The sequence below is a fragment of the Ochotona princeps genome, chromosome 5 (assembly GCF_030435755.1).
Source record: "Ochotona princeps isolate mOchPri1 chromosome 5, mOchPri1.hap1, whole genome shotgun sequence".
In the NCBI taxonomy this organism is placed as follows: domain Eukaryota; kingdom Metazoa; phylum Chordata; class Mammalia; order Lagomorpha; family Ochotonidae; genus Ochotona; species Ochotona princeps.
In genome coordinates, this window is record NC_080836.1 from 72,461,841 (window position 1) to 72,474,405 (window position 12,565).

The 12,565-nt window shown below is 34.6% G+C and overlaps 1 protein-coding gene across 2 annotated transcripts in view; it reads right to left on the reverse strand.

Moving 5' to 3' along the window:
* PGAP1 (post-GPI attachment to proteins inositol deacylase 1) overlaps positions 1–12,565 on the reverse strand; it is a 75,142-nt gene that overhangs the window by 17,005 nt on the left and 45,572 nt on the right. For both annotated transcript variants that reach the window (XM_058664777.1, XM_058664778.1), the window contains 8 exons: positions 10,947–11,030; positions 9,743–9,789; positions 9,308–9,359; positions 7,035–7,112; positions 3,142–3,217; positions 940–1,013; positions 789–840; positions 359–425 (listed from right to left, as the gene is read on the reverse strand). In XM_058664777.1, the coding sequence (XP_058520760.1) occupies positions 359–425; positions 789–840; positions 940–1,013; positions 3,142–3,217; positions 7,035–7,112; positions 9,308–9,359; positions 9,743–9,789; positions 10,947–11,030 (530 nt within the window). The remainder of the gene's footprint in view (positions 1–358; positions 426–788; positions 841–939; positions 1,014–3,141; positions 3,218–7,034; positions 7,113–9,307; positions 9,360–9,742; positions 9,790–10,946; positions 11,031–12,565) is intronic.

A 12,565-nucleotide genomic window follows, 5' to 3' on the forward strand; every position in this document is an offset into this window, starting at 1 on the left:
TGACTAAGTTAATCAATACAATGAAATAATGTAGATGAAATTACATGCCAGATACAGGGTTATGAACCATTTTTCCAACCATATCTCAACTGTTTCGATGCTCCCTCTAGGGCACAGGAGTGGGGGAAAGTGTGGAAAAACCTTCATGTTTCAAGTATGTAATCCTTAAATTCTATATTATTTAATAAGAATACCATATTCTATATTAAATGACATACATGATGCTGAAGGATATATATGTTTTACTGAGGCATTTTAATAATTAACAGGACTTAAATAAATATCCATGATATCAGTTATCCAAATTTCTATTTTCCAAAAGTATCAAAGTTCAAAGTAAATTCTTTGAAAGGCTTACTGTGCAATGGTTAATGAATCTTCATAAGACCATGGAATATGCAGTTTATAGATACTAGTTATTTCTTCTGTTAAAATAAAAAGGAACCATGTATTACCAATCAAATGTTACCCTAACTGTAACTGAAACTTCTATAATATCTATCTAATCATACAATCTCATTTCATGAAAACATTCAGTAATGGTTACATCACAGGAGAAAAAAGTATTTGGGAATTCCTGAAACAATAATGATTATACAGTATTTTCAAAATGTGGATATTTTAATTGAAACAGATAAAGATGTTTTACTGTTAAAGACTCTTTCCTATTATTACCTATTTCAGTTAATTTTTCAGAAAAACATAAAAAGGTGTTACAGAGTATTCAACCAAAAAACTATAGACTTCACACGTAACAATACTACATATTCTTCAGAAAATACACTTACCTCTGACTCCTGAGCACTTGCTTACCACGTTGATTTTAAACGCTTGGTATATCTAAAAAGCATTTGATCACAACAAAAGGAACAATAATTTACTTGTTTGCTTAAAAAGTGAAGTAAAGTAAAAGCTTTTTTATTGTATGAGGATAACGACCTGTCCGAAGTTCAGAAGCTCTATATTGTAGTACAGTCCACTTGTGTTTAAAACCACCTTCCTTGAAGACAATCCTGTTGAATCAAGGATGTTATATTATTTAGAATATCAATGCTTTTTAAAAAAGGCTTAAATAACATTAACAGAATGGCTACAGATTTTTTTTTAATATTAACAGATTATAGGGAGCAGGCATCAGGGCAGTGATTCAGCCACTGACTCCCTATTAGAGTCCCAAGTCTCATTCCCAGCTCCAGATCCTGCTTCTTGCTAAGGCAGATCTGATGGGCAACAGTGACAGTGGAAGTTATTAGATTCCTACCGCCCATGCGGGAGACCTGGATTGTCATGTCCTACTTGCAGTGTCGGCAAGCCCCAGTTACTGCAGGCACGTGGGGTGAGAGAAAACCAGTAGATAGTAGTTTTGTTTTTTTGCCTGTCAAATAACCAAACTAACATTTTTTGAAAAAAAAAAAAAAAGGTAATATCAGAATATTATTTGCTAAAGACTTGATGAACCAACGCATGCTAAAATGAATGGGTTATCTTGGAGAAAAACAAGGTATTTACATATTCAAAATACTTTCCCAAAGATATTTATTAAAGAAGAAGAAAAAGTAGTAATTTTATGATGCGGAAGGCAGGCAGGCATCACCTTAACCAAGATATCAAGGTTAATACAACCAGCAATAACATGTTTTTTTTAACATGTTAACATCATGTGTCCTTTGAAATTGCAAGCTGAGAAATACACTTCATTCCTATATTTTGGCAAAAACCCATAGCCTCAATCTAATCATAAGAAAGCATTAGACAAATACAAACTAAAGGATATTTCACAAAATACTAACCAATACTCTTCAAAAGTTTCATAGGTATGAAAGAAAAGGCAAGAATAAGGAAAAGTCAAACACAGGATATTAAGGAGATATGACCAATAAATGCAATGTGGAAACCTGGGGGAGTGGGGGTATCAGAGCAGAAATGTAAAAACCAAAGCAAGCCTGTAGGTTTAGTTAACAGTGCTGCGCCAATGCCAATTTCCTTTTTTTATTTTTTAATATTTATTTATCTCAATTTGTAAGGCACATTTACAGAGACAGAAGGAGAGACGGGCCGGGGGGAGGGTAGAGAGAAAAAGAGATCTTCCATTTGTTGGTTCACTCCCTAGATGGCTGCAATGCCCACAGTTGGGCCAGTCCAAAGGCAGGAACCAAGCGTTTACTCTCGTCTCCCATGTATGTGCAGGGGCCCAACCCCATAAGCCAAGCCTCATGCTTTCTCAGTTGCATTTGCAAGGAGCTGGATTGGAAGCAGGGCAGCCAAGACTTGCTCATATAGGATGCCAGCGCTGCAGGTGAGGCTTAGCCTGTTATGCCGAGGCATCAGCCCCTCACCCATACTAATTTCCTATCTTTAAAATATGCATTTTATGGGTGGTGTAACAGTTTAATTCATCACCTGTAGAGTTAGCATCCACATGGGCACTATCCCAGCTGTTCCATCTGTGATCCAGCTCCCTGCTAATAGTCTGGGAAAGCAGTGAAGGGCCACAGGGTCTTGTGCCCCTGCACCCATGCGGGAAACCCAGAATAAGCTTCTAGCCCAGTTTCAGACTGGCTCAGTTCTGGCCGCTAGCCATTTGGGGATTGAAGTAGTGGATGCAAGGTATTTCTGTCACTCCCTCCCTCTCTTTGTAACTCTGGCTTTCAAATAAAATTAATAAATCTTTCAAAAAAAACCCCGCATTTTGCATATTTTGAAAAGCAACATTAGGAAAAGCGAAGAATCTAAATTTTACTCCTTTATAACTTTTCTGCAAGTCTAAAATTATTTCAAAATAATACATAAGAGTATTTAGAAAAATCTTGAAACCTTCACAAGGAAGATAACATTCATATTCTATAAAAAGCACTTTATCAAAAGGGTAAAAACAAGAAAATACACATATACTCATACTTGTACCTGCAGCTGTTCTCATTTGTGGGCACAGAGAAATGTCTTTTTAAGGTTCACTTCTTGGAAGATGATCACTGGCCCAGGATTAAGTGTGACTATCAAGCCATCAAACCTCAAATGATTACTTGAAATACACACTATTTAAAATTACAAGGTTTTGATTTATTTCATTTACTTAAAAAATGAATTTATACTGTTGAAAATAGAAGCAATGCTGAAGATTCCCCAAACTAAAGCACTTACCAAATGAAAAGAGATGTGTTACAGGAAGCTGTATGGATCTTGTCTCTTTCTTAAAGAATTCACAATCTACAACAAACTAAAATAGAAAAAAATGACACATTGGGAAAACATAGAATTAAATCTATAGTTAAATATCATCACTTCATGTTTCAGAAAAAAGTAAACAAAATTTTATTTTGGAAAAACAAGTATCATACTCTGTCTAGGCCCGCACGGCAAGGATGCTTCAATAACAGAAGCTGTGCTGAGAAACCTGCTCAATAAGCTTAACTTCATAAGTTAATTTATCAGACGGTCATTCTTATAACAACATATCCACAGTAAAGTTTTAGTTTTAGGTGTTTGTAGAAGAGAGTTATTAAAAGATGGATCGAAGTATGAAGAGTCAAGGTTAATTCAAGATTAAGAATTTTGATAACACATCTTGGAATAGTTACACAGTCAAAAGGGAAATGTGAATTTGTGACAGAGCTTCTGAAAAATTCCATACATTTTAATTAGATTGTAAACACTGTTGGACCCAATCATTCATCTACAGATGACCAATGTTATTCATGTAAGATTATTTCTGGTTAAAAAGTTATTGTGTGAATAGGAAAAAAAGCTTATAATGTGTGAAATAAGAGATGTTTTTCAAAAAGCAATGTATACAGTATGAGATACACACCACTACAATTACTTGAATTGACAACATTTATTTTGTAATGACATTCCTAAAGTTTTGTAAGAGGGGCTGGCTTTGTGTTGTGGCGGGTTAAGCTGCTGCTTGCAACACCAGCAGCCCATAGTGGGGTGCTGGTTCAATTACTGGCTTCTCTGCTTTTAAATCTGCTAAAAATCCTAGGAAGGCAGCAAATGATGTCCTAAACACTTGGGTCTCTGCCATTCATATGGGACAGCAGGATGGAGTTCCTGGATCCCGGCTTTGGAGTGCTCCAAATCTGCTGCTGTGACCGTTTAGGGAGTGAGTCAGTAGAAATCCCTCTCCTCCTTTTACTCACTCAGCCTTACAAATACATAAATCAATCTTAAAACTCACACAAGACTTCATTCTCAGTATTATGCAGGAGGGTTTATTTCTGGTAAAGATACAATTTTACTAAAAGAATCTCCACAATGCAATCAATAAGTTTTGATCTATGAAGAGCCAAGAAAAAAAAATCAATTTGATGTTCTTCCATAATTAGCAAGCAGTTTGATGTATCTGGAAAAGTCCACTGCCTGTGAAGTCTGTCCTAGGGTTTTCTGACAACTGCACCTCAGACCTTTGAAGCAATGATATTTTGTTTGCCCTTTGCATAATGTTTTAATTGCTTTTTAGACTGAGAAACTATTAGGCAACTTGCTATTTCGTATCACATGGGTAAACAAAAGAAAAGATGTGCTTGGGGATGTGTTTTTATTTCTCGTTCTTTACAAGGCAAAGAACCCAAATGGATATTTTATTTAAAGTCACAAATAGCTGTTACAAGAAATCATTGGTTGAATAAGCTGACTGGGTTGAATAAGCTGATCCATTAGCTAAGGCAGGGAAATAAGCAGGTGGGGAGGTGGCAGCCTAACTCACTGCATCACATATTTTAATTAACAGGATTTTTATAACTGCTTTAAAAACTGGCTATGCATTCAGCTTTGTATAATTGGAAAAATCTATAACCAAGGAACAATTTAGTATTCCATAAACAAATTTCTGATGGGTTTATTTTGATTTCTGCCATCAAAAAGAATACAAGTAATTCCATTTGCTTTCCCCAAAATTTATTAACTCAAATTTGTTTATTCTGGCTTTTGAATACATGTAGTTTTCTCCTGATGGGCTGTGACACAGACATGCAAAAACCATAAAAGACCTGTATCATCCTAATGAGACTGGGCTGCAGGACAGTAGGGTCAATGATACCACTTTCCAAAGAGCATCAAAACATATTACATATTTATTAGGGTACTATTTGCAGAAAGTTTCATTCATTTCTTAGAACAACCAGAGGGCTTTTTCAAGTTTGAGAGAGATGTTAGATTCATTCAAAACCAACTTACCTGACAGAAAAACCCTTAAAGAGAGCTTTTAGTATTGAAGATGATGAATTACCTCTCACTTGAGCTAAGCAAAACAAAACAATGAATCCATTATAAGGTACTTGTGCCACTCAGTCTTTGAGAAGACTCCCAACTACATCCCCCTTTTCCTTTTTCTTTCTTGCTAAAAATTTTCCTAATGATTTTGGTCACAAATCTCACAATTTTCTCTATAAAGAAACACTATTTTTTTTTAACTATTTAGGTAGTATTCACTAAATGCTGAAAATATAAGGCAGAATAAAACCCAAGTGGCTGCTACTCTCAAAGAGTCATAATAGAGATATGCAATCAAATAACTTATAATTTAAGGAAATAAGTTCGTTGAAGAAATTGTAATCAAAACATCAGTGGAGTAGGTAAATAAATAAATAATTTAAAAGGTATTATGGGAGAGGTCCAGGAAACTAAAAGGGCCACAGTTTGGACTTAAAAGGATGAGGAGCACAGAGGGCCTTCTACCCCCATCTTCTCTTTTCCCTTATCAAGCTCTCTCAAAATCACCCTTAATTCTGCCAGTTCCCTGGTACAAGCCCTCACAATTCCTCCATATGGAGCCTACTCTTGGTTTTTCTTCCTTCTGACAGCTTGAATACACTGATGTTCTAATTCTTTCCGATCCACTACTGTGGTGAAAAACATTAGGTCTTCTGACAAACTTGCAAATTCTGTTATGTCCTGCATCCTCCAATTTCTCTAAAATGTGGCTAAGACCTACATTTCCAGACTTTCCTTCCACTGCTATTCTACCCAGGGTGGTCACTCTTTCAAAAATTATTACTTAGTTTTCCAAATACATACTATTCCTACATACTTAAACACTATGTATTACAACTTTCTGCAATGATGTTATTGTTGAGCTTTTGGAATGTGGATAGTACATCTAAGAAAGTGAACTTTAGATTTTATTTAATCAGTTTTTTTAAAGATTTATTTATTTTTATTGAAAGGCAGATATACAGAGAGGAGGAGAGATAGAGACAGAGAGAAAGATCTTCTGTCCACTTGTTCACTCCCCAAGTGGGCGCAACGGCTGGTGCTGAGCCAATCCGAAGCCAGGAACCAGGAGCTCTTCCGGGTCTCCCATGTGGGTGCAGGGTCCCAAGGCTTTGGGCCATCCTCAACTGCTTTCCCAGGCCACAAGCAGGAAGCTGGATGGGAAGCAGGGCTTCTGGGATTAGAACTGATGACCATATGGGATTTGGGGTGTGCAAGGCGAGGACTTTAACCACTATGCTACTGTGTAGGTGCCCTATTTAATCAGTTTAAATTTAGTAGCTGCCTGTGATAGTGATTCTCATTGACAACACAGGTCTAGAATCCTCTATGAAACTCCTATCCTTTAAGCATACTTTAAATGCATTTCATTGTAAAGCATTCAGAATTATTTCTTCCTTTTACAGTTACCATGTACTTTCTATATTTGGATTTGTATTACGTGTGTGTCTCTCTCTTGATTCAATAGTTTGGAGCATCCTAACAATAGGATCCATGTCTACCTGATTTATGTGTTTCTTTTACTTCTTGGTACATAATCTTGTACCTAAATCAGTATCTAGTAATCCACAGATTTTAAAAGACTGATAAAAGAGAAATAGTCCTTACTTGGAACAAAGGGGCTTGAATTTATTCTGCTTAGTTCAAGTTGAAGCAGATGAGTCTAAGGATTTAAGATTTTTAGGCGGCTCACTAAATTGGTAAATGTTTTCAGTAAGCTCTATGCAGAACCCATTAAAAAAAACTTTCTTTTTAAAAAAAACTTTAAAAGTTAGAATATATCACAAATATTCTGATAAAAATCTTAATTCACATGTTACCTTACTTCCATGAATAGATGGTACATAAACAACAAGATGAGACAAAGATGGATAGTCTTGAAGTCTTAAGGTCAGAAACTTAAAAAAAGAAACAAAGAAAATAAAACACTTTATTAAGACAGATTAACACTTATTTAACAAAAGATAAATTAAAAACATTTCTAAATTACTTACTTTTTTCTAAAAGTATGTCAAAGTTAAATCTAGTACTTCGTAAAATGCTTACATTTCCAGGTTGCTAATCCTATTGAAGTTCAAATTCCTAGTACAATTATGGCAAATACTTAAAAGTCCAAATATATTAAAATTTAAATATCTAATATATCTAATGATTTTAGATGATTACTTCCAGATTTTTGTATGTTTCTTTTTGTAATTTGGCTATTTGTTACACATAGAATTACAATCTTACAGCTACACTTTATTTTGGTAATATATGATAAATTATTTCACTCAATAGCTGATGAATGAGTTAGAATTTAATGTCAAATGATTCTGATCTAGGTTAAGTAGGAAAAAGTTGTTACATAATACCATATATGAACATCCTCTCTAAAGACACTCCAATTTAAAAAAGCTTGAATACTTTATGTAGCTATCGATCTGGTAACTTAAATACATATTCTCAACAATGACAAAAGGCTTTGCTAGAGCTTTGCATCTATTCACTAACAATTAGCAGAGATACCAGAAAGCGATGATTCTCATCAGATAATATTTCTTCTGAGAAGACATAAATATGAATAAAGCTTACAAAATCTTTTCACTTGGTAATTCAATTTTATGGCAAAATAATGCTGTGCATTCCTTATAAATAGCTAACACTTCACATTAAGTTTTTGTTTTCATCATAATGAAAAATTTATACTTAATAATTACAATCCTAACTGAAAACACCCATGGTTCCAGAATATCATACTCCATGTTTCCTAAGATCTTTTAGAAATCACTATGAAAACTAAACAGCTGGAATAGCTTGTTCTGCTCAGTCACCTTCTCTTACATTCAGAACAAACAACATAGGAACCTAAAGTTTCATAAACACATTTGTTTAATCTTGGGGGACTTTAAAAATCATAAAAGATTTTATGGTTTAAAAATATAAGAACAAAGTACATTTTATTAAATTTTTAATAATGTATTTCTTTCTAATTCTTAAATCACAGGCTGGACAGACTGTCTCATGAATTACTATTTTGTATATACATCCTAACACATTTGTTTGAGTTTTGGCCAGGGAGGTAAGGATAGAAACAGTGAGACCTTCAAAATAATCATGAGTTAACTACTTCCCCACAGAATTTGTTTTGTAAATATGAATACAATCACGTGAATGAATATGCACAAAGAAAGATCAAGCAAGGCAATGGGAAAAAAATCTGCCAGCATTCCAAAATGTAAGTGACTTATAATTTATTCCTCATTCACTGTGCTTCTTCTGTTAGTGAAGTTTTTCTCTGTTAGTACAGAGTTGACTATTTATGCAAATAAACATTCATGACCAAAATTTACTTTATTGGAGTTGCCTGAGACGCATAGCAGCAACCATATGATTTCATTTTCAAGTATGATTCTAGTATTCACTATGAAAATACACTTAATGCATAGACTTACTTGACTGAAAACTATAAATATCAATCCTGACACAAAATAATCAATTGTAATAAATATAATTCAGAAATAAAAATGGCTACTTCTATCACATCCTATAATTATCTTATCAAAAATCAATTTTGAGAATACATAATAAGCCTTATATAAAAATATCTGCTCACCTAACCACAGCTGCTTAAGGAAAACAGTAAGAATTACAAAATGCATCTGTTGTTGTTTATCACCCTGGAGGATATTACAGAGAGCTACACAAGTGCTTCACCACAAAATGATTTTGAAATTGATGTGGAAAAATCACTTCAGTTCTCTTCGAGATGCCCATCTCCCCACCACAGCTCAGTCTTCCTGAAATAAATTCTGAGTACACCATGCAGGTTTTATTATAAAACAGACCATGCAAACCTACTTTCAATTTAATTTGCAAAATGTACCCTTATTAATTTAGAGGACTGTTGACTTAGTTTTTCATCTCTGAAGGTTAAAAAAAAAAAAGCAACATTAATTACAAACAATTCCTCATCAAATGTATCTCTAACAAAAATATTTGTAAGATATAGGTCAGCAAAACTCAAGCTTGTTTAATAAATTAATGAAAGAATAAACTGTCCATAGACATAATTTTTTCACCTGGGCACTAAAATTCTAAAGTTATATTATACCTTAATTGTTGGCAGCAATTCAGCCTTCCATGATAAATCCACACCTTGCCGGCTTTGAAATAAATATCAAAAAACAATTAAAGGAAAAACACATTGAAATATTGCAAATGATAAACTTTAGAGGAAAAAGAAAATATCTATAGATCTCAGCAGACAGAATTATAATGAACTGAAATCTAGTAAGTCTAACCCAATATACTCTGTTGACAGTTTGCCTGGCAAGAAAAAAATTGGTTTTTTACTAACAGCAAACTACATCCAATAGTTACAAAAATTTCTACAAATCCATTTCCTCTTCTTTTCACTTTGAAATCAATACTTTAATGTAGCTACAAAACAAGCAAGAGAACAAGGAAGCACATCTTAGAGTATGACTCCTGAGTATTGTTTATGCCGAGACAACTGATGAGGCAAAGCTACAAGCTCAGTACTTACCACATAGAAGTGCTGTTAATGCAGCCAAAAATCCAACTGTTTGTATCCTATTCATGACAAACAAATGAAACACATCAGAGTACAGAAAATAATTACTTCAAATGAGTATCTTCAACAGCTTTTCAAAAAAAGTGAGTAGGAACGGAGAAACATGTAGCAGTACTTTGCTACTGAGAAACATATCCAAGATGTCCTCAAGAGCCAGCCAAGCAAGAGATGGGCAAAGAATTAGCAGTCGGCATGGCAGGCAGGCTGTGAACCCACTCCAACCTTTCACATCATTTAACCTCAGTAAATTAGCTACTGAGGTAAACAGTTAGCACTGAGGGCAAAGAGAATGTCTAGCATTATACTTACTGAAAAGAAACACTGCAAAATCACTATTCTGATAGGTAAGTCTAGATAACACTATAACTGATACTCGCAGAGCATATTTAGTGTAAAAAACACATCAATTTTAATATGGACCAAAACAGAAAAATAGGATTTGCTTTCCAATATATCTCTAACTCCTTTGCCATATTTATTCTTTACAGTGCTAATAGAATTTTATAATTTAGAGTTTTTGTAGTTCAATTCCCTTATCATGAACAGAGTGAACTATGGCAGAAAGAGTGAAAGACCTAAACAAGAATCAAAGGTTAGAGAAGTTAACAGTGCATTACAAATGTTTCTCCCATCTTGGGGCTTCCGAGGCCTCTGGGAACAGGACTTCTAAAAGGCAGAAATGTCTGGAATTATGCTGGCTGTGCACGAGTCAAAGGGAGCACATGGCACTTCTTAAAAGGTGTTTCTGTTCAAGAGGAAACTGATCTTTGTCTGACAAGAGATATGCTCATGAATACAAAGCAAGGAACAATCCTGGAGGCAAATCCAACCAAACCTGGTAATCTGGGGAAAGGCAATCTGTGCTCTTGGAAACGGTGGCATGGTTCATGCCAAATTCCAAAGCAACCTTCCTGCCAAGGCCGCTGGACACAGAACACCTGTGATGCTACAGACTAATGAAAAGTACGTTAGGTAAAAGTGAAAAAAAGAGCACATTAAAGGAAAATTTTTACTAATATGTTTTCAATCAAAACACTGTTCCCAAAATTTTCCAACTAGATTTAACAATAGTTCATATAGACTTGCTAAATATTAGTTGAATCTGTACATTAAACACTAGCCTTTCAAATGACATAAAAATTAGCAATTATCTTACCAGCATGGTGCTCTGACAATAGACATGAGTGTAGATTTTTCTATGATTTGCAAGAGGAAATGTAAAATATATCTTGTTAGATTCCTAAAAACAGAAGGAAAACCCTTAATATAGCTTAAATACCTGGATAATTTCACCATTCAAAAATTCAGATCAAGTAAATGAGTAATGATCTTAATCTTATGATTATTAGAATTGTCAAGAACCAATATTCTAAGAGTCAAAGAGAGAGGATGCAGAGTTAAAACGTTTCTATATTCTTAGAGATTAGGTAGGAACTCTGTAGGCTTGAATTTATTCTGCAATCATTATTTTGAATACATTCTTTTCTGTTGTATTGTGATTTTTAATCTTTTAGTCACACTAAACTAAACTTTTTTAGGTCTGACAACTAGAGAGGCCTACAAATGTCAGGCCAATAGCCATAGCATCTCTACGGCAAGGTGGTGATTTTGAGATACCATTTCCCAGATAAAAGAAGCAGCTCCTTCAAGAAATAACTGATCCACGGCCTGCTGTAGAAAATATGAGCTGAAATAATCCAGTCATACTGGACAAGCAGGAAATTATAAAGACAACTACAAATTCTATCAAAGACTGAGAAGTCAAACTTGGAATGGCTTCTACTGGTAAAACACCAAACCACCTCAGCATCAATGGACTCAAGCACAGGTGCTTAAATCAACAAGTTCTTGACAACACTGAAGAAAAACTCTCTGGTGGACACTGATGCAGAACACTAACAGCCAACTCACCATTCTGAAAATCAGTAAGTGTAAGGTAAAATCCCCAGATCTAAGCAGTTACCGTTATATTCCATTATGATTTGTGCCACGTTAGACAAATTGAGAGGATAAAGGTGCAGTTTTTCTAGATAGTATATCAGTTAATAAATGATGAAGGATTAATAAAATTAGACTATCAGGGGCTGGTGTGGTAGCTCAACCAGCTAATCCTGCATCTACAAGCGCCAGAATCCCATATGGACACTGGTTTGTGTCCTGACTGCACCACTTCTGACTCAGCTTCCTGTTTACAGATTGGGAAAACAGCATAAATAACCCAAAGTCTTGGGATCCTTCACTCGCATGGAAGACCCAGAAGAAACTACAGGCTCCGAGCTTTGGATCAGCTCAGCTCCAGCCACTGTGGCCACTGGGGAGTGAATCAGCAGATGGATGATCTTGCTCTATTCTCTTCTTCTCTCTGTAAATCTGCCTTTCCAATAAAAATAAATTAACCTTTAAAAATTTTTAAAAATAAAAAATTAGACTAACCTCATATTTGCAAACTCCTAAGTAAATTAATGATGCAAGACATTCCTCATCAACAGTTGCTTACAAAATAGAGATAGTCTACCAAAAATAATAACAAAAAAAATCTAAAGCTCGAATCTGACCAAGCATCTAAATATATAGTCATACAAAAAGGTCTGGAATAAGAATATACTAAATTTTAAAAAAAGAATATACTAAATAATAACAGGAATGAAATCAGCAAAACTAAGACCATGAAATGACCTGTTAATTTTTTTTTTCAACAAACATATTTCAAGGAAAGGAGTGACAGGGAAGTATTACAGATTAAAGAGGACTATAAAACCTATCAATCAATAACAC